The 27,741-nt window shown below is 48.1% G+C and overlaps 2 protein-coding genes across 6 annotated transcripts in view; one reads left to right on the forward strand and one right to left on the reverse strand.

Moving 5' to 3' along the window:
* SCN8A (sodium voltage-gated channel alpha subunit 8) overlaps positions 1-25,392 on the forward strand; it is a 188,543-nt gene extending 163,151 nt beyond the window's left edge. For all 5 annotated transcript variants that reach the window (XM_046012736.1, XM_046012735.1, XM_046012738.1 and 2 more), the window contains exons 21-27: positions 2,261-2,383; positions 8,249-8,533; positions 10,407-10,460; positions 10,945-11,082; positions 12,104-12,208; positions 14,784-15,054; positions 18,768-25,392. In XM_046012736.1, coding sequence (XP_045868692.1) covers positions 2,261-2,383; positions 8,249-8,533; positions 10,407-10,460; positions 10,945-11,082; positions 12,104-12,208; positions 14,784-15,054; positions 18,768-19,915 — 2,124 coding nt within the window. In that variant the 3' untranslated portion in view covers positions 19,916-25,392. The remainder of the gene's footprint in view (positions 1-2,260; positions 2,384-8,248; positions 8,534-10,406; positions 10,461-10,944; positions 11,083-12,103; positions 12,209-14,783; positions 15,055-18,767) is intronic.
* A 1,051-nt stretch (positions 25,393-26,443) lies between these two features.
* TMDD1 (transmembrane and death domain 1) lies at positions 26,444-27,409 on the reverse strand. The gene has a single exon (XM_046010923.1). The coding sequence runs from the start codon at positions 27,407-27,409 to the stop codon at positions 26,444-26,446; it is 966 nt and encodes a 321-aa protein (XP_045866879.1).
* Positions 27,410-27,741: the final 332 nt, after the last annotated feature.

Here is a 27,741-nt window from a genome sequence, read left to right on the forward strand (position 1 = left end):
TGTGCATGCCATCGCCCCTCAAAGCTTAGTGTTTGGCTGTCTTTACCTGGCATAGTTTCTCAGGGTAAGGTTGACTCAGGGGTATTTGATCTCAGGCACTTGGTGAAGATAGGAAAGCTCACCTTCAGATATGCCTATTAAGGTCTCACCAAGAATCTGGCAATTGTAGATTATTTGGGGTTAAGAGTTGACTGCACTTGGCAATCATAGGCAAAACACACCTCCATCTAGAGTCTTACTGAGAATGATGAATGGAGGGGAAATGATTGGTTGGTGCTACTGTTTCCACATCAAGCTTTTGAGACCCTTGTTTTAGACAAAAAAAAAAAACAAAAAAACGAACTCTGAAGCATGTACCCTTCAAAGAACAGGAGTAAATCGGGCAGGCTTTAATTCCAGATCTGTTTGGAATACTGCCTAGGACTCCAGGGAAGATATCTACACTGATGAATTTTGAGTCCATGCATAGACAAAGGTTCACACCCCTTTTAAAAATTGAAATCCTTGAGCCTGCTCATCCCTTTCTCTCACTAGGTCACGGACATTCCACTTCTGCCTCCTGCCAGTCCTCCTGCTTCATTATAAAAAGAAAAGAACTTATTTTTAAAAACATTTCATACAGTTCCGAGATACAGACTCAAAGAATTAAAGCCCTCAGCTAGAGATAAAAAACAGCAAATGAAACTGAATTGTAGATTGTTTCCATTTTTCTCCTCTCCATTTGCTTTAAAATATCAGTGTAGGCCAAGCAGATCTGTAACCACCACTTTCCCAGTAGAGGGAACTTAAGAATGATCGATGGGAACATCCTAACCTATCCCAGAATTTGTGGTGCAGTACACGGGAAAGACTGCTCCAAGAAACCCAGAGCCCAGACTGTCAGGATTTGATCAGCTAAAGGTAGTTTCCTTGGAGGGAACTCGGGTCAGGCCTCTCAGGTCAGGCCCAGGCAGCCCCAGGTATAGTCGGCATCCGGTGTTACAGGACCCCATGGGAACTGCTCTGGGAGCTCTGGTAGGACAAAGTGAGTTTGGCTCTGGAAGAGCAGGAAGGCATTTAACCATCATGACTCCTGACCTGGAGACCTGTAGGCTTCTTCCCAGCAGGGTGATATAGTCAACTCCGGATTGTTCTGATACCGATAACCCTCTCTTGGGATAGCGTCGTTTTACCTGCCAGTCGGGGACGTGACCTGTCTGTGGAAGAAGGAGCTCTGGCCTGGAAACCAGGAGTTTCCAGGGTCTCTATTTCTGGCTCCAGAACCGCCAGTGTGACACCCGGCAGAGTCTTGTGTAGGGGGCTCAGTGTCCTCATCTGTGACTAAAATTTTTAAAATTGCTCTAAGTTTATCCTTCCAGCTGTTTTTCTAACAATGAGAGTAGAAGATGGTCCGGGAAAGAACAGACCTGAGGCCAGTTCATTCTGAGCTGTTTCTGGAGAGAAAGAATGGGGATGATAAGGAGAAGTACAGGTTCAGTTTTCAGGCCCACCCAAGTTCTCATGAAGGCGTCTGGTTGTAGTTCAGAGACGGAAGGATTATTATAGTTGAAAGTGAGAGACGGAAGACTTGCTTAAAGGAGTTCTCGTGGAGCCAAAACGCTGTCTAGAAATTGCTTCCTTTGGTTCTTGCCTTCTTGGGAATGGCAAAGCCAGCTGTGGCGCTTACTGGATACGTTTCCTTTGTTGACGTAGTAACTCATCACGTTCTCCGGCAAATGGTTTCTTGTCAACCAGGAGCAAGAGAGCTTGTCCCTGTTGGAAATCCATGGTGAATGAGCTGAGGAGGGGGCGGCTTGTGTGGAGTGTGTGTATTTATCTGTATTCTTTTCCATAGGTACCATTAAATTTGTCTGGCTTAATTTAATGGCAACTTCTGGGAGCTGCAGAGGCTGTAAAGGGCGAGGGTAAGGTTTTTGTCATCTGTTCAGGCTCCTCTCCTTCCACTGGAACGTCCTCATTCCCCCTCTCCCTTCAGCCTCTTCCCTTTGCCAACCTGTATGTATGTTCTACCGCCTCCTCTCGATTTTCTCCTCCCCCTTGTGTTTTTTCTTCTGCCTCTCAACCTCCTTTCCTTTCAGGTCGTTTGAGTCCAAGTTGAAGTAGGCAGCTGGTGTTACCCACTCTCTCTCCCTGGGGGGCCCAATCTGTGTAATCAGTGCTAGGGGCTTTATTCTAACACTCTGGAACCTCTTTTCTTGTTTTTCTTTGTTTTGTTTTGTTTGCTTTTTTGTTTTTGTTTTTCTCTTCTGTTTCCGTGTAGGTCTCTTTAGTCAGCCTTATAGCTAATGCCCTGGGCTACTCGGAACTAGGTGCCATAAAGTCCCTTAGGACCCTAAGAGCTTTGAGACCCTTAAGAGCCTTATCACGATTTGAAGGGATGAGGGTAAGATACTAAGAGCAGCTGATCCTTCTGCATGCCGATGGAAACTGTTTACGCATGCTAGAACTGATCACACGGTGGGAAGATCATTCAGACACGATCTGTGATGCAGCTGCTGATTTGATCCTCTACTCTCTCCCCGCACCTGCCCCGTGCGAGGGGGTCGCATCAAGCTGCCTCATCACATTAATATGGGCCCCGCCCCAACAGCGTGCCATCGCAGAACATGTTAACGCTGGCTATTCTCATTTGGCCTGGCTTACCTGTAGCACTCGGGGCGGCTTTCTGGGCTGTTGATTTAATAGGGAGAATCACCAGGTGCAAAGAAGGGGAATTGTAACCCGCGGCCCCACTGAAAAGCAGAGACCACAGGCAGGGCTAGTGCCGGGTAGGGCATCGGCCAGGTGGGGGCTGTGGCCTTGCCGTCACTGAGAACGCAGCAGAGAAGGGGCTAGAAGACATGACGGCAGGCCTGGAATTGGGAACGGAGCAGAATTTGGCATGGCCCTGGGAAAAGAAATGCTTTTCTTTCTATTCTGATTCCTCTTATTGCACCTTGTTGTTCTCAGCCCAGTCCCATAAGGACTGGCAGCCTCTGTCTGATAGCAAAGCTTTCCTCCTCACCCCCTACCCCTCTGCCCACGCTATATGGTCCTCTATCCTGACACCGCAAAATAACAATCAGGTATGACGCCAGATGACTTCTCCGCTAGTTCTGAAATGTCTTGACACCTGCTTTTCCTGCTTTGGTGATACTCCACCCAGATCCAAACAGGGCAAGGTGCTGTCACCCTGCCAACTTAGAAACAAGGCTCCCTCTTTTGGTGCCCTTTTGCTGTCTCTGTTGGTTTAAAAAAAATTTTGCATGTGTGTGCATGCGCGTGTGCACACACACACATGCTAAAAAGTCAATTTCCTAAAATCAAGTGGGCAACTGTCTTTTAGTGGTAATAGTTGTCCTGTGGTAACAGAGAGGTCTGTTATACTTAACGAGACCAAGAAAACTCATTTCCATTCAGATGTTGAATACATGCAGGAGAGCAAACCGAGGATATGTTTTTAAATGTGCAAATATCAGAATGTAGGAATGAAAATTAAATGATTACCGTGGTCCCCAGGAAGCAAGACTGAGTGGAGTACCTAGGTACCAGGACAGTGCTGTTTCATCCATTCCTCAGCTGTGGTCCCTGGCCACTGTTCCACAAAACAACCCCCAGTTGGACAGGAAGGTGAAAACTTCACTGTGCCTCGCGAATTGTGTTTTGTTAGTTCCTTCAGACAAATGCTTTTCTCCACCAGTTGGGTCTCTGCTGTAGCACAGTCACGGTTCAGTTTACTGCATATCATCTTTCTGCAACCCGCGTGAATCATCTGCAGGAAAGTCAGGTCCACGGCAACACAGACTGCTTGCAATTTAAAAAACAAAGGCTAACTTGGGAGTCTGAGTCTTTCTCCCAGAGATCAGAGAGATGTTGGAACAAGTGCACGGAGGGCACTGTAAGGTACAGGCTAGACTGAGGGAGAGAGAGTATCCCACAGACCACTGCGCACTCCGGGTCATTAGACATGGGATTACCGTCCTCTCCCTTCCCCCGCCTTCCCACTTTTTTCAGAAAGGGCTAGTGAAACTTTTTTCCTAAATCCTCTCAGTTCTGTTTAGAGCGCTGATCACCTATGTTGGTGACTGAAACTGAGGAGTAGAAGGCGGCTGGTGGAGACGGTACTGGGCACGCTGTAGCCGCCTCCGCAGCCCATGCTCCTCCCCACCCGGAGGGGGTGATCCCGGACCTCCTCAAGCCAGACTGGTAGTACCTGAAGAAAGCCCAAGAAAAAAACGCCCAGCTGACACTTGCTCTACCTTTCTCCAAGTGGAGGCTTGTTACTGCCAGTCCCTGCCCTTGGAGGAAGTCGTCCTTGGTAACCAGCTGGGGCTGGTTTTTTCATGCTGAGGTTATTTGCCTCCCCTGAACTCAGGAGCCCTTAGGGTGGCCACACCACACCTCTTCCCTCCAGCCCCACCCCCTTTCCTCACCTTCCCTTGGGCTCACCAATTCCATTCCCCAAAACTTCTGGTTGCCAACCTGCAAGTAGCTCAGGGACCCAGAGGTCCAGAAATGGTGATCAGAGCAGAGAGGCATAAAGTTTTCCTTGAAAAAGCATGAGGAAGTGAAACCTCTACATCGAGGTTTTTTCCAACAAAAATAGTGTGAGGGAAAACCAGTTTGAACCAAAAGCCAGGATTTGGAACAATGAGTGTTCAGGAAGGGAAGCTCTGGTAGAAGAGTGGCCCTTGGTTTGGTCGGCTCTGGTCAGCCGACAGCACTGACCGCTCCTGGCTGAGCAGAGGAGATGGCTAAGGACCCAGTCCTGTGCGGCTGCTTCCCAGCCCCTCCCTGAAAGCGTAGCTGCTGGAAGGAAAGATTGAATCCACCTGAGCTAACAGTCAGCTTCCCAGAGATAAACAGCATTAGGTACATACATTTTATTTCAAGGTCACTTTTCTCCGGGGCCATATGTTTTCCATTTTGTGGTTTGGATTCTTATGTACACCAACACCCAGTGCTTACACTTAGAAAAACACTAGCTAGGAACCCTTCACAAACTGAAGACCATCAATGCAGGTGGGCTGAACTGTCACTGTGCTGCTCCAGTGGTAGGCTCAGACCTCCGTTTGGGAGGGAACATCCAGCCCTAGCCTGTCCTGGGACACTGACTTCAGTTCTTCCTCTCCTTCCTCAAACCAAACACTGGAAAATTGAAGCACTCATGCAATTATTGGCAAAGGAACACTTAATGTAGTTCTTTGCTTTTCTCTCCTCCATAGTAATCTTCATTTAAAGATTTCGCTGTGCTTTTAAATTTTTGAGGGTATATAATGCTATGAAACATGCATGCCTTTCTGTTGATTGTCAGTACATAGTTGTCCATTAAAGCCATGTTCCCTCTGCCAGATATTAAAAGCTATTTGACAGATTTTATAGCATTTAATGAACCGTAGTGTTCTAGACATTATAAAAAGACAATGCTCTAAGAATTCATATCCATTGGAATTTTTTCATCAGCTAAGTGATTTGAAGCAATCATTAAGTATAAATGTCCATTGAAAAAAATAATTTTATAGATTGTTAGACCCAAGCTTTGAGTGATATTTCTATACCTAGTTTTGAACAATGAATTTTATCATAACTAAAAGCAATGTAGAATAGCTTGAGAGTTATTAGGGACCAATTCATGAAGTGATTGCCTGTGGAAACTTGAATTACCATTTGCACTACCTATGGTGTGAGAGTTCAAGAAAGCACGGTTTTTTGCCCTTTGGTTGCTGAGAATGTCAGCACAATGATGATTATCTATGGAGCACAGTTAAACAATTTTCATTACTAGCTAGTGTCTACAGCCAGGAAGAATTATTAGTAAATTTCATCAGCTGTTTACTGTTCTATTCATAAAGCTAAGCTAAAAAGTTTTTCTTTGATTATAATTCATCAGAAGTGCATTTACATCATATAAGGACATTGGATTTTATAGGATTTTCATGTTCTACATATCAGAGAACATGGCTCTGTAAATACTTTCGTGTATTGATTCTTTTGATCAGCTCTACACGTATAAAAGTAGGAAGAGGTCATTTAGTTAATTAGCTAATTATTCTTCCCTGCTATAAATATTACCCCATATTAAACTGTAACATGTGACCCTATCCAGGACAGGTTATACTGGGCTAAGAAAATCAGAAGAGTTCCCAGAGGAGGAACTGAACTGAGATAAAAAGAAACATTTCTAGGTTTCAGATCTTTTGGGGCCACTCCCCCGTTGCACACCTGTGATGGTCTAATAGAAGGTCATGATCTCTCCCCTAAGGTCTGCTGCAAAATGCTGTCACATAGACTTGATCTTTTGAATCTTGGTAATCTACTCTCTTTTCGTCGGAGAAATGATTATTCCATTTGTGGATCATCCTCCTTTTGCCTGTTCTTTTGCACATTTCATTGCTTTCTGGTGCTCCACCAAAGGGTGAGCAACTGTAGAATGAGGAGGTAAAACACCACTGAACAAATTGGTAACATCAGTCAATCAATCAATCAATTAATCATTCTCCAAAATAACACGGAGGATTTTTCAGATTTCAGATATTCTGGCTTTCCTCCATCAAAGTAATGAACAGTTGAAGGATAATCATTTACACCAAAGACAGAGCTATTAAATCTAGAAGAGATTTCTTGGTCTAAGAATTAAGAAATAACTACCTCTCAATCTAAAGGCCTTCATATATGAATTGGGGAAACACAAAACTAATATTTTTAATCTAAAGAATGACTCCGCAGAATATCATGGCCTTTTTTATATAGGACAGAACAGCTCTTCTCAACCCCGTGTTCCCACCAGTGACATTGCAGTGTAAGGCCAGAACAGAAGATAAGGAAAACGAAACCCTAAGTCGGGCTCAAACAGAGCCCAGAGCCGCCCCCTGGCGTTCCTTCCACAGCACAGCCCTGTGAGCCCTTTTGACGCTATGCATATTGGCAGTGTGTGTGTCCTGCCTCTTCCCTGCACTGAAAAACTGATGCCGGAGCATGGTGATACTTCTCACCTCCTCTAACAAAACATTAGAAAGCTGTGTTTATATCCACGGTTTTTATTTTTAACTCCATGTTAATTTTCCTAGGATATTAGAGAAAGGAAGACACAGTCTTCGCACGTTACAGGGTTACCTTTCTGGGCCTTAGCAGTCCCACTTAAGACAACAGCAAGTGAGGATCAGGGCAGAATGAACACTAGCCTCATTTTCTGTGCCTACCCCGCCATCGTGCCCCCAAATGCTATTTTTGTAAGCCCTTTGAACTCCTCTACAGAAAATTGCCGCCACAGTAGAAGTGTTGTCTAGCTACTCTCACCTATAGTGTGAATCAAAATTGAAATTAAAAACAACCCAGAAAGTTTGATTCCTGAAGGGTTTTTTTCCCTTTGCCTTTTTTTTTTCCCCATTCCCAAGCTTACCTACAGTCAGTGATTTTTAACAATATGCCGGTTTTGGGGTTGTTTCAAGACCAGTAATACAACCCAGAACTTTCCAGAAAATGTAAGGCATTCCTATTCCTAATACATTGTGAAGAGTCGAGTCCAGCCCTGGATTGACATCAGTCAGCATTAGCCAAACGGGGATGACTCTTAGATTCAGAAGCCTACAAAGTCAGGAGAGAGGAAAAAAAAAAAAATGCTGAAGAAGAATAATGAACCTTGAGTGAAAAATATATGTGTTCAGATTTTATTTTATTCTGTTTGGTAGAGGGAATATAGCTTTTTTTTTCTCTTGAGCCTGCAAAATATGCATGCTCAGCTATTGCCTGAAATAAGATAACTGGCCTTGCATAAAAGAGACTTTGTGTACCATTGACTGATTCCCTGCTAACCCCAAAGGGTAGCTCTCTGTGGTTTTGAACAATCCTACCTTGTTTTGCAGAGGGGGGAATGTCTGTTGATAGGCAACTGGTGAGCTTGAAATCAGATTTCCCCCACGGGGGGCATGTTTTATGAGCTGGCAAGGAGGGAGACAAGACTCAAAAATCATTTTTTCAGTCCCAGGTTGGAGCCTGGGGGGAGAAGACCTAGGTCAGCTTGGGCAGAGAAATTCGTGTTAGATGAAATAAATATTAAGGAATTTACTAGTATTCCTCGAAATATTCTTCAGAGATTTAGAAAATGCTGGTCCTACTTGTGGATTCATCCAGCTACTCTAATTCCAAAGGGGGCATAACGTTTTTATTAGTCAGAACAAGCCACACAGTATCATTCCCCTCCTGGAAATCAAAAGAGTATGCTTGCCCGTACTTCCTCCCAACACTCAGCAACCTCCCCCTTCCAATGCAGGTGGTGGTGAATGCCTTGGTGGGCGCCATCCCCTCCATCATGAATGTGCTGCTGGTGTGTCTCATCTTCTGGCTGATTTTCAGCATCATGGGAGTTAACCTGTTTGCGGGGAAGTACCACTACTGCTTTAATGAGACCTCTGAAATCCGATTTGAAATTGAAGATGTCAACAATAAAACTGAGTGCGAAAAGCTCATGGAGGGGAACAACACAGAAATTAGGTGGAAGAATGTGAAGATCAACTTTGACAACGTCGGTGCAGGCTACCTGGCACTTCTTCAAGTGGTAAGCGTTGCGGTTTTTGCCAGTCCTGGGGAATTCCGACAGCTGGCGAAATCACATTTGGTTCCTTCTCATTCCTATCTCCAGAATCAGGGTTACTCCTTATAGGCCACAGAGAACAATGTCCTTTCCCAATCGAGTTCCAGGGAGACACCTTTCCTGAGAATTCCTGAATTCTCCAAGACCTCACTCAAGGGGGGCGGGAGGGGATCTCTCCCAATGCTCAGGACAGAGTTCTGCTCAGCAACAAATAGATTCCTGCAGCGTAAGAAAGTTGCAGAGAGATCACTGTCTCTCTCCAGGGCAAAGTATACATTTAAAGAGAAGGGGGGTGGGGAGAAGAAAGAAAGTGCATAGACACCAACCACACCAACAGAATGGGAATTCTGATTTAGCAGAATAATCCTATATAAGAGCCACACTAAGTTAACTAAAGAGAAGAATATGGCAGTACTAGAATGCTGCCAGTCATGTCAGCCCAACCCCAGAGAAAGTTCTCAACGTGTCACAGTAAGAAGGAATTTATTTTAATTATGTAGCATACCATCATGTCTAGTTTTCTCTTCGACTCTCACCAATTTTTTGGAATGTTTGACAAGACGGTAGGATGCAATGAAAGCTCCTAGGCTTTGGAGTCAGACAGATGTAGGTTTGAGCTGTACTGCGATGTTTATTGCATATGTAACCTTGGACAAATGACTCAACTGCCCCACGTCTGTTTCTTCATCTGTTAAATGTCGGTGATAATACTTTGCACTATTGCTAAGAGGAGTCCTAATAATTTTTTTAAATTTCTTAGAACAATGCCTGGCACACAGCAGTGCTTGATTAATGGTATTTTGCTATTAGGTATTTTTGTTACTAATACAACCGTGCCCGCATCATATAGTCCTTGGGAGGACTGAATGCCATAATGCAGGTGAAGCTCTCACCTTGACCTTACAGATAGTAAGCACTTACTGTTAGCTAGCACTGTTAGCTAGTAGGTGGCAGCGTTGATAGAATGAGCTTTATCCTCCTCCGGAGTCTTTTGTTGTTTTATCCCAGTTGGAGAATTGGGACCCGCAAGTTGAATGTGAATTGGAGCACCTCCAGGAGACCAATACACATCAATCAGCCAGTTAGACACTGTATTCACAGAGTGCCCACCTTGCACACAAGGTGTTGTGCTTGGCACTACTAGGGCCATCTGACGTATAAAGAACCACCCGTGCCCTGAAAAAACTTTGAATCTGGTTGAATAAATAAAACAGATGGGACAAAAAGAAAATGGAGAACACTGAATTGCTAACCACTATTTGTTTCCAGAATCAGGAGAGGTCTAGTAGATGGAAAGAGAGTGCAGTTAGGAAGGGCTGCCTGGGATGAAGGCGGGATTGCCATTGCTGTAGGCAGTCCTAGGATGGGGAAAGTTCTGGCCTTGTGGCCTTGTGTTTTTGGTTTTGGTTTTTTAACTGCAACTTAGAAATTTTCAGACCCCCATTGCTTATTTAACACCATGGTAAAAAATGACTCATGGGTGGTCGGTTACGTTCTCAGTAGCCTCAGTAGATTCCTGGCACTTGTTCGTAAATACAAGTTTGCCCGAGCATTAGGCAACCTTCTCAGGCCCATTTTAAAGACCTTTTATGAAAGTATTGATCCAGCTACCATTGTCAACATGTTTCTCTGCCAAACTTTGATGTTATTTCCAGGGACTTAGACAAAGCTCCCTCGGAACCTGTGTTAACTAACAGAAAATTCTAGGTCCATATGAGACCGCGCCCAAACTCAGTCCTGTGTTTGCGCCCAACCTGAGCCTGGCCTCTGTGACCCCTGCCTAGACTCCCACCACCTCCCCAACAGGCACAGTCTAATGACTGACTCTGTTTGCCAGGCAACCTTCAAAGGCTGGATGGACATCATGTATGCAGCTGTAGATTCCCGAAAGGTAAGGATACACCTGGCGAAACCACAACCTTGAGAGATGGCCAGAGAGCAAGCAGCATGGTGGTGAAAGAGCGGGTTAGGACACATATTGCTGGTTTGATAGATTATAGCTCAGTTTCCTCCTCTCGGTCAGTCATCGCGCTTTTACACCAGCTCGGGATGATCAGGCTGTTGGTTTTGACCTGGCCCCAGGGGAGCCATCTCTTCGTGCTGACCCAAGTGTGGCTCCTAGCTGCCCGCCCTCCCCTCCCCCTGGCCTCGTCATTTGCATAGTCTCCACCTAAGTCATGGCGGGGCGGGGCCTGCCGGGCTGGAGGAGGACCCCAACAGGCAGAAAGTAGCGCGCCCTCCGCCCAGCTTGTGCACCAGCTCCAGTGGGCAGTTATGGCTGGTGGCAACGGCATGTCAGATCGCCCCCCTCATCCCACCCCCACCCTCACCGCCCAGGAGCTGATTCTCTTCTTTCCTTTCTGATCCTTTGACAGCCCGACGAGCAGCCTAAGTATGAGGACAACATCTACATGTACATCTACTTTGTCATCTTCATCATCTTCGGCTCCTTCTTCACCCTGAACCTGTTCATTGGTGTCATCATTGATAACTTCAATCAACAAAAGAAAAAGATAGGTTTCCTCCCCTCACCGCCAGTGGCCAGAGCTCAATGCAGATGAGAGACACTTCTGTCCCTATCTCTAGAAAGAAAATGCTTCTCTTTCTCTAAAGTCCTTATTATCACCTCCCTGTGGCCTTGGCCCCACTATACATTAGTGCCGTCAACTCTTTCTGGGGTTGGGGGCGAGGTGCTGGATTGCAAGTGTGTGCTTTACCACATTTCCTAGGCCACACTAACAATGTCCTAATACCTAACGTACTAGCAATTCTTGAGGTCTTTGCTGGGTGTGGCTTCCCGCCAGGGGGAGGCAGGTCAGAGAGGGCCTAGTGATAGGGGTGAAAAGGACAGCAGCAGCTGAGTAACTGTAGCAAGAAGTAGAAAGTGTCTAGACTTGTCATGACCGATGGGAGTCCCTGGGCACCACTAGCAAACTGGGATTTGAGAGACCATCCTTGGAAAGTTCACTTCCTGCCTTGTTCCAGGTGGTTAACAATTTTTCCTAAACAAACTGAAGCACTCACTCTCGTCATCCGCTGTAGAAGTCACATCTGTGTCAAGGACCTCCCCGTGTTATTTTCTTACACCAGGATTTCTGAATTTTTAATATTGTTGGAAATAAATGGGCCAATAACCAGGACCTAAAAATCCTTTCATTTTAAAATGTTCTTTAGACTTCTGTCGTGGAAAGCAGGTCCCCAAAAAATGTGTGAACCAGGAAGATTCAACTGTCTTCAGCATCACAGCTCTCAAGTGTGCCCTTTCCTGAGGGCCCGCAGTGGGGCAGTCCATTTCCTTCCTGCCTAGCCGCTGGCGGACCTCAGGACTTCCAAGCTGAGGACGAAGGCTGATGATTCTTTGAATTAGAATAGTTGTCCTAGGTCTACTTCATTATGGGCCAACTATTAGCTTAACCAACCTCTGGAAAGGTCAGGGGGTCAGGCCCCCCTCAGCTCTTAGGGTTGAATCTTAGGTCCAAACCACAGCGTGTGAGAGCCTATTGTAATTGCTTGTTCTCTTCTTTCTTCCTTTACTTTGGAGGTCAGGACATCTTCATGACAGAAGAACAGAAGAAGTACTATAATGCCATGAAAAAGCTGGGCTCAAAGAAACCACAGAAACCCATTCCCCGCCCCCTGGTGAGTGCAGACTGAGGGCAGAGTGAGACCCCAAATGGCAGATACACTGGTAGGATTATTGCCAAGGAAAGAAAGGGGTAAGTGACAGGCTGCCTGTGTCCTCTGATCCTCTCCCCGCCTCCCCATTCGGAGGATCTGGGGAAGACAGCAGAACAGGGACTAAGGTAGGGGATGGCTTTTATATTTGTGCTTGACCTTTCCTCTGAGACTTCCTTGGGCTGCAGCAGAGAATCAGCCTGTTATAATCACATAGGCTCTGGCACTGGAAGAAAGATGTTTTAAGAGACTGCTAAAAATTGACAAAGGAAAGTGAAAATGAAAGCTGGTCTCTTTCTCCCACTGGAAGATAGGATGTGACCATTATCTTCTCAGCTCTCTGCCCAGCAAGTAAGTCTTAGGAAGACAAGATAGCACCATGACTATTTGTGGGAGAAAAAGAGGGTGAAACTAGGAGTGTGATGTCCTGATTTTCAGTCTCGAACTGAACCTTTTGTCAAACAGATTTGGGTACTAGGATCTTGCTTTGCCCTTCGGTTGGTGCCTGCCCTCTAACGTCAGAGGACATGCTCTGCTTCTGAAGCCATGTACCCAGCAGAGTGGGACACCACCCCCAGGCTCAATGTTCCATCTTCTGTAACTTTCATTTAAAGTAACTTTTTATTTAAAAACAGCACAGCTCTTCAAAGCTCACCTGGCAGTCTAATTTGTAGAAATAAAAGTAGAGCTACTTTGAACCAAGAGTGGGAGTCCCTAAGCATTTTCCCTACTTAGTGCCACCCTCTGGGTCTGGCATACCCGCTCCCCCAGCTTCTGAGGGGAAGGAAGCCCTCAGGCCCCACCCAACAGTTGGAAAACCAGTAAGTGAAAGTGATCCTCAAAGTAAGCACCAGCTTGAGTTCCTAGGTTCTTTAAAAAAAAAAAAATCAGAGATTTTAAGAAAAAGAATGTATTTCTTTGATGTTAGAGCTTCCATTTTGTGTTGGAAATGAGACTGAGAATGGAGAAGGTTAACATTTCTGAAGCTCTCTTCAGTCCTTTGCACGCAGGAACCTGTGTGTATTTTCTGTATTTTCTTCTGCTCTGAAATATACAAACGTCCTGTGGCAGGAGACATTAATAAAGAGTGATCAGCACTCGTTCAGCAAATAGTTATAGGTCTCCTACTAATGTTCCAGGCACTAGGCCCAAAGTGACGGACACAATTCAGACACTGTTGTCAAGGTTGTTTTTAATACAGGGGGGATTTAGGTAATAAACGATCAAACCGCCACTATACAACACGTAGTGTTGTGAGAAAAAACAACCGGAGGACCTGACAGAGAACGGGGAGCTTGGGACAGGGGATCCACTTCCCGTAAAGTAGTCCGAGAAAGCCCCACTAGGAAGAGTGGGTAGATGAGAAGGAGCCAGGAGTGCTGGCTGTAAGAGCAGAAAGCATCCGTGTGGCCAGGTGGTGACCAGCTAGAGGAAGGGGCATGAGGTGAGCCATATTAGACAGTGCGAGGCATCTCTAAATCAGGCTAGTAATATGAACTTTGTTGCAAGCCCAGTGAGAAACCGTTGAAAGGTTTTAAGTAGAAGCAAGACAGGATCCATTTATGTTGTTTTTTTTTTTAATATTTTATTTATTTGACAGAGAGAAATCACAACTAGGCAGAGAGGCAGGCAGAGAGAGAGGAGGAAGCAGGCTCCCTGCAGAGCAGAAAGCCCAATGTGGGGCTCGATCCCAGGACCCTGGGATCATGACCTGAGCTGAAGGCAGAGGCTTTAACCCACTGAGCCACCCAGGTGCCCCCCATTTATGTTTTCAAATAATCACACTTGCTACTCTGGAGACTATGCTGGAGGCAGGCGAGAGAGGTGGCAGGACACCAGCTGGGAGACTCTCCCAGAAGTCCAGAGAGAAGACGGTGGTGCTTGGGCTAGAGTGGGGCCAACAGAAGCGGGATGAAGTGGATGAATTCAGAAAAATCAGTCGGACCTGCAGTGCATGCGGTGGGGGGACGAGGGAGAGGAAAGTGACAAGGGTGACCCTTAGGAGTCTGGTTTGGAGGCTGGGTGGGTGATAGAGATGGGAGAGGAACAGGTTGGGTGAGAGGCAGGAGAAGGACTTGTTAGGTTGGAGATGCTTATGAGTCAATAAGGAGAGATGCTTGCTGAGAAAGCAACATAGGAATTCAAAGGAAAGAACTTGAGAAACTGAAGGACATGGACACCATGTACACAGTAGGAATAGGTGAGCTCTCCTTTGGAGACAGTGTAGAGAGAAAAGAGACAAGGTCAGGGCAGACATGGCCGGCAAATGAGGCTGAACAGGGGCAATTGGCAAGGCGGGAAGCCCTCCAGAAGCGTGTGATGTCATAGACACAAAAGAGAATAGGGGCAACGTTAGAAAGCCTTGGGGAAGAGAATACTGGGTGTTATCGGGGTCTGCCCCTGCTCCTGACATCCTGCCAGAGCAGCAGCAAAGAGCTGGCCAGGGTTGCAGAAAAGAGAGGTGATGGTAGCTTCCATGGTCCACTCGGGGAGGCGCTCATGAATGCTCTCATGTCTTTCCTCCCCTTCCCGCCCCTAGAACAAAATCCAAGGCATCATCTTTGACTTTGTCACTCAACAAGCCTTTGATATCGTTATCATGATGCTCATCTGCCTTAACATGGTGACCATGATGGTGGAGACAGATACGCAGAGCAAGCAGATGGAAAACATTCTCTACTGGATTAACCTGGTCTTTGTCATCTTCTTCACCTGTGAGTGTGTGCTCAAAATGTTTGCCTTGAGGCACTACTACTTCACCATTGGCTGGAACATCTTTGACTTCGTGGTAGTCATCCTCTCCATTGTGGGTAAGTGGGACCGGCAGGGGAAGACGCAGGGCGCCTGCCTGGCCTTGAGCACGGGACTCCTCGGTGAGCGGCCGGTTCCATGGGTGTCAAGTGTAGGCCCGGGCCTCTCATGGCGGAAGCCCAGGTGCATCTCAGTCATCTCATGGACCCACCCAGTAGGTCACGTGGTCAGTGGGTTTCTAGTGAGTGTTCATAGTTGTCTTGGATTAGAAATTCCCTGGTTACGGGGGGAAAATGGTAGAGATTTGGCTCTTGCTTTCGAGGTGTTTAAAGTTAACAGGGAAAGTAAAAAGAACCCTGGCTCCAGTTGCAATGTAATGTGGAAAAAGGAATGGTAGGAGATTGTTAGGTTGGATACTAATGAAAGTAGTCTGAGAACATTCTGGTGGGGACAGCAGGGCTCGTTTAACTGACGTTTTACTGTGCACCGGCATGGTTCTTCACTGGCATGATCTCATTTGATGTTTATGACAGCCCAGGAAGCAGGCTATTTTTTAATCTTCTGTGTGTCCAAGGTCACCCAGCTGGGAGGTGTCAGAGGCGAAACTCGGGTTGGATCTTAACAGCAACTGTGTAACATTTTGCTTCAACCTAGAGGCATGGGAGGGGTGATACTCTGGCAGGCAGACAAAATGCTGGCCTATTGATTGGCCTCCCAAAACTTATTTCCTGGCCTTCCTAAAAGGCAACTCAATGGTAAAACACTGGCTTGGTTCCAGGTAGGTGTAACTGACGGAGGCTGGCAGAGGAAGAGTGCCTGAGGCCCGATGGAACCAGCCCCAGAAACGATGGCCAGGCCGGCTGAGCAAGGTGGTGACCAGGGGCGACTGAAAGCAGCTGGCCCTCCCCGTGGCCTGTGCTAGTTTCTGGTTTTCTTGTTCTGTCTGCTGGAGCAGCACATCCAAAATGTGTTGATACATGGAGCTCTATTCTCATACATCTCCCCCCAAGAAAAGAACTCCACGATGAAATTACTCTGGGCAGCACTATACATGGAATTTCCCTTTGAAGACTCCCAGAGCATAGTGGCCTATAGAAGGGTCTTGGAAGTCCTACAGTAAAGAATGGTTGAATATACCATCCCATCTTTATTTGATCACAGCACCCTTTTTTCAAATAATACTAATGGTATCTCATGTTTTAATGAAACATACTATGTGCCGGTCACCACTCTAAGTGCTTTGCTAGTTCCTATAGTCCTGCGCCCTCTTGGAATATAGTTCCTTTGCTAATTCCTATAGTCCTTACAACAACCTTCTAAGTACAAGAAACTGACCAAGTTTCTTCTAAGTACAAGAAACTGACCAAGACATGAGGCTGGTGAGCAAGTGAGCGAGGGTTCAAGTCCAGCCCTGGCCTCAAATCCACACTCCTAAGCTCCCACAAAACACACTTTGGACAGTGTTGCCCTGTCCACTGTTCTTCAATGTTTCCTGCCCACCCATCATTGAGTGGGAAAACCCACAAACCAAACCATGTCCCCTATTCTCAGATGGTACTGAAAAACAAAGGGAAGAATAATTTTACTTTTGGTGATTAGGATTTTTATTACACAGCGTTCATTTGTTCAGAAACAAAAGTATAGAAGTCATCCTTTTAAATTAAGGGAAGTTAAGGTAACTAGCCCTGGGACCTCTTGGAGGACCCCTTAAATGGTGTTCCTGCTCCCTGGAGTGCTGTCTCCCTATCTTTCTCCCCTTTTCTCTGGGGACAAGCAACCGTTCATCAGACAGAACCTTACTCTAGCACCTTCTCCCTGAAGCCTTATTTGCCAACCAGAATGTAGTAGTCCACATATGACCTGACTTCCTACAGTCCCTGGTTATGATTTACTTGAGATGCAAAAAGAAGAGAGCTGAGAATTCGTCTTGGGTGCTGGCTGAGGTAGACATTTTCTTGAAAGCGCAAATACTCCATATGGAATTCTAACTCTAGAAGATGCTCCAACAGGCTGTCCGGCCTCCTCTCTGAACTTACTGCATTTTGTCCCTTGCCGAAGTTAAGATTTTTGTCCTATGTTGAAAAAGAATCATGCATAAAGAGTTTGACTAATCACAAAGACACCTTTATGAAGGAACGCATGGGGGAATGTAAGTCCAAAGTGGTGCCCATTACTCAGATATGTCTCCAATTAGACACCTGTTTGAGACTTAGAGGAGGAGGGAAACAAACAAACAGAAAACAAAAGATATTTATCCTAGCTTCAAAAGCTGGGTGGGGTGCCTGGGTGGCTCAGTCGGCTAAGCGTCTAACTCTTGATCTCCACTCAGGTCACCACCTCTGGGCTGTGGGATGGAGCCCCGAGTCAAGCCCTGCAGCGGGCTCCATGCTCAGTGGGGAGTCTGCTTGAGAGTCTCTCTCTTTCTAAACTAACTAAATAAATCCTTTTAAGAAAAGAAAAGGGGAGGGAGCTCAAATAAGGGGTTTGCCCAGTATTCTGCAGTTCATTATCCCAGTATTTGTGAACCCTTAGGGTTGAAAGATATTTCCTTATTCAAAGTAAATCCTTCCTGTCCGTGGAAGCTCATGTTGTCTCGTCAGGGCCTCGACAGCAGGAGCAGGCACTGAAGGAAGAGGGCACGTCCTTGCCTTCCCTTCAGTTGCCGCATTGTAACCTTTGCATGCCCTCTCCCTTCTGTGGCCCTTCACTGGGCTCCCGTGATTGCTCCGCGGTGTTCAAGGCAAGTGGTCTGGCTGAGGTGGACCCCCAGATAAGTGTAAACAGAAAAAGGCCCTCTGGGTTTACATAGTCACCCTCCCCTTTTATATCCTACTTACTATGTCTTGACGTTTTTCTCTGCTGATGCTGTTTCTGATTTATGGCTTTAAACACAAAATCTAGAAGCTCTGAGTGAAAAGCCATTCCTGAGAGATCCCCTCTAGTTTTCTTGGCTACTTTGGCAGGGTAGGGACATGGGACAATAAGAAACCAAAAATGTCTGTTCAGAGCCGGGAAGAAGATACTTTGAAAATTTGCGGCATAGCAAAATACCCAAGACACCACAGCCTAGGGGCATGAGGTCCTGGGTGGTGCCCGGCCCTCCCATTCACTGTGCCCGGATGTGGAAATCTGCTAGCATTTTGGAGGGGAATCAGTAACACCTCGGAAAATCACACACGCACAAAACTGAGAAAAAACTAATTGTTCTTGAGTAGGAAAACAGATAAATGTGGACATGTTCGTGAGATGGAATACTGTTCAACCATAAAAATGAATAATCCAGAATTAGTGTAACACCAGAGATCAATCTCACAAGCATAATGCAAAGTCCCGAAATTAAGTTAGAGATCTAAAAACCTTGCCTTCTAAAAAGTTCTAAAAAGATACAGTATAATTCTTTCAACATAGTAGGACGCTAGGATGCTATCTATCTAGCTATGATAGCGTGGATTCTTCTGTAGTGAAATTGTGAAGAAACTGGAATGATACTCCGCCATCTCCAGAACCGTGGTTGAAGAGAGGAAGCAAATTTGGTAAAATTACTTGCATCTATTCAATCTGGATATGAAGTGCATAGATGTCTGTGTTGTTGTTTTCTCTGCTCTTGCATACATTTGAAGCAGGTGATTGTCTTTTCCCATCATGAGAGTTCCAGTTGAATGGTAAGGCGTCATTCTGTGAAGCCCTTTGACATAAGGGCTCCAGTGCCAGGTGGCCTAAGAGAAAGGGGTCCCCAGTCTCAGTAACATTTCTTCTTCTGTCCTCTTCTTAGGAATGTTCCTGGCTGATATAATTGAGAAATACTTTGTTTCCCCAACCCTATTCCGAGTCATCCGATTGGCCCGTATCGGGCGCATCTTGCGTCTGATCAAAGGTGCCAAAGGGATTCGGACCCTGCTCTTTGCCTTAATGATGTCCTTGCCTGCTCTGTTCAACATTGGCCTTCTGCTCTTCCTGGTCATGTTCATCTTCTCCATCTTTGGGATGTCCAATTTCGCGTATGTAAAGCACGAGGCTGGCATCGACGACATGTTCAACTTTGAGACCTTTGGCAATAGCATGATCTGCCTGTTTCAGATCACAACCTCGGCTGGCTGGGACGGCCTGCTGCTGCCCATCCTGAACCGCCCCCCTGACTGCAGTCTGGATAAGGAGCACCCAGGGAGTGGCTTCAAGGGCGACTGTGGGAACCCCTCCGTGGGCATCTTCTTCTTCGTAAGCTACATCATCATCTCCTTCCTGATCGTCGTGAACATGTACATTGCCATCATCTTGGAGAACTTCAGTGTAGCCACAGAGGAAAGTGCCGACCCTCTGAGTGAGGATGACTTTGAGACCTTCTACGAGATCTGGGAGAAGTTCGACCCTGATGCCACCCAGTTCATCGAGTACTGTAAGCTGGCAGACTTTGCAGATGCCTTGGAGCACCCTCTCCGAGTGCCCAAGCCCAACACCATCGAGCTCATTGCCATGGACCTGCCCATGGTCAGCGGGGACCGCATCCACTGCTTGGACATCCTTTTTGCCTTCACCAAGCGGGTCCTGGGAGACAGCGGGGAGTTGGACATCCTCCGGCAGCAGATGGAGGAGCGGTTCGTGGCATCCAATCCTTCCAAAGTGTCTTACGAACCCATCACGACCACACTGAGACGCAAGCAGGAGGAGGTGTCGGCCGTGGTCCTGCAGCGCGCCTACCGGGGACATTTAGCAAGGCGGGGTTTCATTTGCAAAAAGACCACTTCCAATAAGCTGGAGAACGGAGGCACGCACCGGGAAAAAAAGGAGAGCACCCCATCCACAGCCTCCCTCCCGTCCTATGACAGCGTAACTAAACCTGAGAAGGAAAAACAGCAACGGGCAGAGGAAGGAAGAAGGGAAAGGGCCAGAAGACAAAAAGAGGTCAGAGAATCCAAGTGTTAGAGGAAAGCAAAAATTAAATATTGTAGAGATGTAAAACTTGCAAGTGAAAGATTGTTTACAAACTTCCTGAATCTTCTCAATGCAGAACAGCTGTGGAGACACTTGAACTGAAGATCTATACCAAACGTAGTCTGCTTACCATGTAACACGGTTGCATCTTGAGCAGTGACCTGCCAAGGGCCAAGGACCCTGCTCCCCGGACTCACAGATTTTCTAACGCTTGGGCAGGTGGTTACTGCATGTTCCACATCAGTCAATGCAACTTAGGACAAAACCAACAGGATACAAAAACCAGAGGAGAGGCTGCCGGGACCAGCAGATTTCCGTTGCAGCCAAAGGGATTTTATTTTTTCATTTTGGTGATTCTCAGAAGCAGAAAGCATCACTTTAAAAGTTTGTTTGTTCATGCAGACTGTATTTGCATTCTTACATTAGTTAAGCTAAGCAGCAAAAAGAAAACACACACACACACACACACACACACTCACATCTAGCCCGTGGCATTCAACTGTCAGTTTCTTTGACATAAACCGCATCTTCTCCACATGGGCTTCACGTGGTTTGGAGATGGGTGGGGGAAACAATCAGGTTTCTTCAGGCTGAGGAGGACTTGCTCAGGCCGATTCCAAACATTGTGCTCGTTCAATGCGTAGAAATGATTTGCATGATGGCATGCCGTGATCAGAAGTCATGCATGAGAACCATACACCACAGGACACTACTAATCCTGTCCCCTGCACTGGGTCAGCCTTCAGACGGGACCCAGCCCTGCACCGTTCACTGTATTTGGAGAAAAAAAAAATGGTAAGAGTTCCATACCCGCTGCAAATCCTTATGAATTCTTAGAAGTCTTTCATACACCTTCTGGGTAGGGAAACATAAGCGACCAATTGACCACCACCACCAAAAAACAAACCTAGTCCAACAAGCAGACGGATCCGTTGTGTGTGTATGTTTAACAGACATCTCTAACATACAGCCATTGTTGCACATTTCGAAAGATGAACTATTTAAATGCTGCTCTCTGTCCCTCCATGGGGAAACTTTGATCTCGAATGGCTTGTATTAATAATGTCACTGTAAAACCAAATCCTAGGGCTAAAAACAAAAAAATCCAAAAAAAAAGTTCATTTGTATTGCAATATTTATGATGAGTGTTTAGCCTTCATACTGGAGAATTGACACTTACTTGGGGCAGAGATAAAAGTGCTACTCAAAGTGGCACATTATCTCTAGGGGGCAATTTGGGGAACTGAAAACAAACTTTCATGGGGGGTTGGGGTGCTCACTTCATTCAGTGTCCTGTCCTTCTGCACTGTGGCTTTCTCCGGGCTCGGGTCCTGCAAGAGAGGGGTGCAGATCTTCCCGGCGGGCCTTGTCGCGAGCTCACACACTGCATGGTTCCTCTTGCCTCCATCTCATTTTTGCACCAAGCGGGGCTTTCCTTACCTACAGAGCTGGGTGAGGGCAGCAGCCCTGGGGGCTGTGGCGGTGGTTTCTTTCGTGCATTATAGAATAGTCACTGGTGGGACCTGAGGGAGAGATGGAGCCGCCTCTGAACCAAGCCCACTTGGTTTCTTTATCGCACTGATTCTCATGAGACAGCGATTTAATGTGAATTCTTTAGACGTCCCCGCTTCCCCCCCACCCCCTCACGCCGGCCCCTGCACAGTTCCCTCTCCGCCAGTTGTGCCATCTGCTTAGCGACCTGCCCGTTGTCCTTGGAGGGTGGCTTTGCGGGGAGCATAGTGTCTTCAGTTCCATCTCCCGCTTTAGGGAAGACAGTTTTTAGTCCAGAGGTCTCTCCTCTGATGACTAGCACTCACAGCCACGAGGCTGCACTTGAATGTCAGGAAGTCCTCACAGAGAATGAGGAGACTTGAGCAAGCGAACCGAACCAAATCAAAACAAATTCTTCCCGTACCATAAAACCAAGGGGGACTGAAAGCACCCTGGAATCAGACACGCCCGTCTGCCTTGCCGTAGAAGCACTCTGGTGTGATTGTACCAACCACCTGACTAGTTTTGCATAGGACAAACCACAGCAAGCCAAAGCAGAGCTTTCTCTCTTGTCGGACCGTTAGAAACTCTGCCCGGCTCTCGTCAGCCTGCTTCTGCGGCCTCCTCCGTAGGACTTTTGTACTATCCCCTGACACCAGGCTGGAAAAGCATTTCTCTCAGTGACCCTGCTAACTGCTAGGACGAATGTATGGTAACATGTACAGGCTACATCGTAAACAGCACAAAACAGAAGCTGACGTGTGTGGCTCTTCTTTTTAAGAGAATTATAAATACTGTAATATATCATTTTATTTTATTGGCATGCCTTTTTGTAAATACAAATTATTAACTTATCAAATAGGAAATGGCTTCTGGCTTATGCCATTGTCATGTTTATTTTTATTTTTTATACTTTTCTTTCTTCTTAGATCTTAGATGCTGTCAGCCCATGTACATCCCCAAACCAGACAGACAGACAAAAAATTTTTTATTGCTAATGGTCTTTTCCAAAACAACAAAAAATATATATATTTTTGTTCCAATGTGCAATAAATCCTAACCACTTCTATGCAAGATTTGGCTAATCTTCATAATTGTTCTTAGGTCTTGGGATGGGCAACAGAGCTATAAGATCCCGCTCGGTCCCCCCCAAGCGCTCATGCTAGTGATGTCATTAAGCTACTAGAGCATACTGATGAGATTTTTTCTAAGATCTGACCTTTTCCCTTCCCCCAGACCCCCAGCAGCTATCTCCTCAGTAACACACAAATGGGCCTTGGTATCTGACACCCATCAGCCAGCTTCGTAGGGAAGAAGCCCCCCCACTCTCTGATGTTTCAACTTTTTTTTTTTTTTAACTTTTCCTACCTTCTTTTCCCTCACTCACCGTCCCTCCACCCACGCGCTCGCTCACTCTCTCACTCACCCGCCCTGCTCCACACTTCTTTGGTAGTAAATGACACCATCACCAGCAGTTTACACCCGCAGTTAACAGGCACTGAACTGAGTCGGTGACGTTTCCGTGCGCCTTCACTGAGTGGGTAAGTGGCAACGCTTTGCCAAATATTAACGAAGCCAATCAAAAAGCAGCCGCAGCCACAGTATCACTGCACATATATATATATAGATATATAAATATAATATAAATATTTATTTTTTGTAGCCAGGTCCTTGGTGCAGTATTTATACTCCACAATCCACCTTTAAAAAAGGACAAAAAGCAAAAAGACATGTGCGATGCTGTTAACTTAAAATGCAGAGCCAAAGCCACTGAGCAACAGCTGACACCGTTGCTGGTTTGTGTGTGAAAAACACTTTCCCCTCTTCTTCCCTTAACCTCCTTGTTGCTGTAGGCTGAGGAGACTCCATAATTTAAAGCAGAGGGTGAGAGCAGCGAAAACGTCCCGAGTCAACATGACCTACTCCCACTTCTCTAAATGAGCCACTTTTGGCGTCAGAAGTTGACTGGGGAGAAATAAGCAGTGGCTCCCAGTCACAGCCCCGGAACAACAGTGCCCAAAGTTCTTTTCTTTTCCGCCGCAACCAATGTAAACTTGTAAAAGACCACTAGTGAAGATTAGTGTATTAGTGAATGCATGGAGGCCAACACTGCTCTAAATGAGACATGATTAAAAAAAAAAAACAAAACAAAACTACATCACTACTATAAGCCAAAAGGAAACAAAATAAAAATGACCCTTTTTGCTGTACAAGGGAAGCCTGTCTTGGTGTCCGTTTGTTGCTTGACTATCCCAATTCTTGAGTCCTGGGAGGGGTCTGGGAATCGGGACCTTAGCACATTTGGGGAAAGGAGGGGAACAGAAGGGAGAAAAGTTCTGGCTGACAAAGATTGGAGAGAAGAGCAAGGTCCCACCCACCCCCTCCCGCCTACCCAGATCCCCCCCACCCAGCACTTACCCATTGCATGTGGCGTTCTTCCCCTTCCCGGGCCAGTGCTTCCGGGCCCATGAAACCCCTTCTTTACCAGTCCACCTGGCAGAGCCCCCAGAGATGACGTCAGCCAACCCAGCCGTACTGGCCTCACTTCTGCCTTTTTCACCAGTATGTTAAAACAAAAAACAACAAAAAAAAACCCTATCCTAATGCCCCAAAGTTTGGGCAAGCACGATGCCCAGTACTCTCCACTCTGCTAGCTAATGCTGGGCCCTGCCCTCCATCACCCCAACACATACACCAGCAGACTACGGCTGGTCTCGTTCACATTTGTGCAGGGAAGAGGAGTACCGCTCCCCTCCCTCACCCTGCCCTGCTTTGGGGACATCCCACTCTAGGCCATGTCTCCCCGTCCAGGAACACTCTCAGGAGGATTTTGAAGTGCCCACTCTAGTCCGCTCCAGTAGCTCCACTCTGGAGAGAGATGGCTGGTAGGTCAGTCCCCATCCTCCTCCCCTCGGCCCCAGCCTCCAGGCCTGCTGTGGAGGTGAGATTGCCATGGGTTATGACTTTGTGACTTGAGTCCTGGGCATCTTCTGTAATGATGCCCCTTTCTTTTCTCAGATGTTGCCCAAAGTTTTGCAAAAAGCTTCGTTCATTTTCAGGTACCCCCACCCCCTAAAGAATCGGCTGCAACTAGCCAGCCAGGGGGACATCAGGAGAGAAGAGGAAGTCTGGGTCGGGAGGGGCCCAAGGTGTGCACAGAAGTCTGCACTGTGGCTCAGCTCTGTGCTTTCTTGGAGTTCCTTTTCAGGATTACCAAGATTTCCTCCATGAAAATGCTCCTGAGGCACCCCCTGCCCCTGCCCCCCACTGCTGTTTGCTGTACATAGAGGCTAAGTGGGGTGGGGTGGGCAGGTGTGCACATGTGGTGTGTGTGTGTGAAGAATGTATATAGGTAAAGGGGAGCGTGGTCCAGTGGTTCCAGAAAAGGGACAGAACTCCTGTGTTCCATCCCCAGCTCAACCACTGGCTCGCTGTGTGGCCTTGGGCAAGTCACTTAACCTCTCTGTGCCTCAGTTTCCTCATCTGTAAAATGGGGATAATAATACTGACCTACCTCACAGGGGTGTTGTGAGGCTTTAACTAAATGTTTTGTAAAGTGTTTTGAGATACAGAGGCAAAGGCACTAGGGAAGGGCAAAGTATTATTTGGACTTAAGAAAGATGAAATGGTACCATAAATGCTGCTATTCTGAGAGCCATTTTAAACTGCACTGCTCCAACCACCCCCGCTTCTCATCACCAGGACAGCAGGTCGAGAAAATGTCTTTCCTTTCACTTGCTTCTGGGGTTTGTGATTATTCTAGACACTTAATTTTGTTCCCTTGCTGTATCTCCTCCTTCCCTCACCCCCTCGACTTGTTCCCTGTTCCGTTTACGCGGAAATGGCAGAAATGCTTGAGAAATGAGAATGCATAAGTGGATTGGAAGTTTATAGTCTGAAATTTCAATTTTACTTTGTACTGTACATCTTTTTACTTTAGAATTTGCAATAAAGGGTTACGTCGATCTTGTTTTCAACTCTCCTCTTGGACTGGCCTGTCATTCTGTCATTGTTCTCGCACCAAAGCCCCTCGGCTGGGGGTGGGTAGGGCGAGTCAAGCTCTCCCACCCAGCAAGACCCCACAGCTGTCCTCTTTGCCTTCCCCTGAGACAGGGGACGGAGTCTGAGGGCTCACCCATCCTCAGCTCGTCATATGGGCTGGCAGAGCCCCAGCCACTCAGGAGGGCGGGAAACGTTTGGGGCTCCAGGTATGGTAGGTCTTACTGTCTCCTCCATTTAGGAGGCCTTGCCTGAGTAGGGAGAGCAGCTTGGAAGTGGCAGCCCCTGAAAGCGGGGACACCTCTAGGTGTCCTGGCCCTGCAACTCCAGCGGGGCATCCGAGTAAGCAGAAACTCCACATCTTGTCTGGCTCCCTTAGGTCACAGATCATGCCCTCTGGAGTTCAGCTTTCGGCTCAGGCCGCTCTAGATTCAAAACCCTGATATGCCACTAACTAGCTGTGGCCTCTTTTCTTTACGTGTCACGGAGAGCACACCTGCTTTTCTTGGGTTCTGAAGTGTGTCAAATCAGGTAGGTAACTGCTTCTCACGGGGCCTGGAGACGGTCAGCTCTCACTAAGTGGTAGCGATCGGTGCAAGAATCCCCTTGAGATGGGGCGCCTGGGTGGCTCAGTGGGTTAAATCCTCTGCCTTCAGCTCAGGTCATGATCCCAGGGTCCTAGGATCAAGCCCCACATCGGGCTCTCTGCTCAGCAGGGAGCCTGCTTCCTCCTCTCTCTCCCTGCCTGCCTCTCTGACTAGTTGCAATCTCTGTCTATCAAATAAATAAATAAAATCTTGAAAAAAAAAAAAAAAGAATCCCCTTGAGAGAAGAAGGCACTAGAGGTGGCAAGCGGGACGGCCTGCCTCCCACCCCGAGGGACACGGGCACCGAGACCCTCCTCTCCCCCGACAGCCCGGCTGGCGATGCGGCTATTTCCAACAAACCAACGCTTGCTCCCTCCTTTGCGGATTTGGTAATGTTTATAACAAAGCGAAGGCGGCTCTCTGCCAGGGCGACGCTCCCGTCTCACAGCCGGGGACACTGAGGCGAGGGGGGACCCGGCCGACGCGCGGCCCAGGCCCTGGTCGGCGGTGGCTGGAGCCGCTCCGCAGACAGGAGCGGCCTCGCCTCCGCCGCTACAAGCGCCTGGGCGGGCCTGCGCCGGGTAGGACGGGGGCCTGGCTGCGGGCCGGGGCCGGGACCGTCGCCGCCCGTGAGCCACAGCGTGAGCACGATGAGCAACGCCCCGGTGCCCAGCGCCCCCACGAAGCCGGTGAGGAGGCCGAGCGCCAGCGGCCCGACCCAGCCGGCGGGGCTGCGCTCGTAGGGCTCCTGCGGCAGACGCTCCACGATCAGCTGCAGCCCGTCCCAGTCGGGCTCGGGGAGCGAGGCGCGGCGGGGACGCGGGGCTGGGGGCACGGCGGCAGGGCCGGGGAGGGGGCCGGGGCCAGGTCGGGGGCCCGGGCGGGGGCCGGGGCCGAGACCGGGGGCGGCGGGCAGCCGCACGTAGCGCTGTCCGAACTTGCGCAGCTGCAGCGTCGCCTGCTGGTGGAGATTCTTGCCCAGCTCACGGGCCACGTCCGGGCGGCCGCTGCGCCGCAGGGCCCGGGCCACGCGGTCCCAAGACAGGGTGGAGGCCTTGGCCGCCAGCCAGGCCGCCAGCCCCTCCCGGCAGCCGTCCGACACCTCCGCGGGCTCGGTCGCCGCCCGCCGCCGCCGCCGCCACAGCCGGCCCCGCGGCGCGGACGTGGACGCCGGCGTCTCAGGGCGGGCCAGCCGGTCCTCAGAGAGCCGGGCCAGTTCCGCCTCGACGTCTGGCTCCGGCGCCTTCAGGAGCGACTGGAAATGGTCGCACTCCTCCGGGGTCAGCAGCTCGGCCAGACGGACGGCCTCGTGGGGGCCCATGGCGTCCAGGGCTCCCGCCGGGGCCAGCGCCCAGCCCCAGAGCACCAGCGCCAGGGCCCGGGCCTGAGCCCGCGCCGCCATCGCCATCACCATCGCGGGCTGTGACCAAGCCGCACCCACTGTGGTGGGAGGAGCTCCGAACGCCCACGAGTGGGGGAGGGGTGCCTGGTACCCGCGGCGGGGGCGGAGGGGGATGGGGTTGGGGGAGGGGGTGGCTTCCGTAGGCCTGGACTGGGGGCAAGAGGGCGACCCACACATGGGATCTCCCAGCACCCGGAAACTGGGAACTGAAGGGAATTAGGCCTCAAGTTACCAGTCTCCCCCATCTCTACTAACCCATTCACCGCCCCTCAGCCACCCGCTCACCATCATCCAATACCCAATCCCAAATTCTCTGGATATCTACTAAATACCAAATA

Source organism: Meles meles, chromosome 7, assembly GCF_922984935.1.
Source record: "Meles meles chromosome 7, mMelMel3.1 paternal haplotype, whole genome shotgun sequence".
Taxonomy (NCBI): Eukaryota; Metazoa; Chordata; class Mammalia; order Carnivora; family Mustelidae; genus Meles; species Meles meles.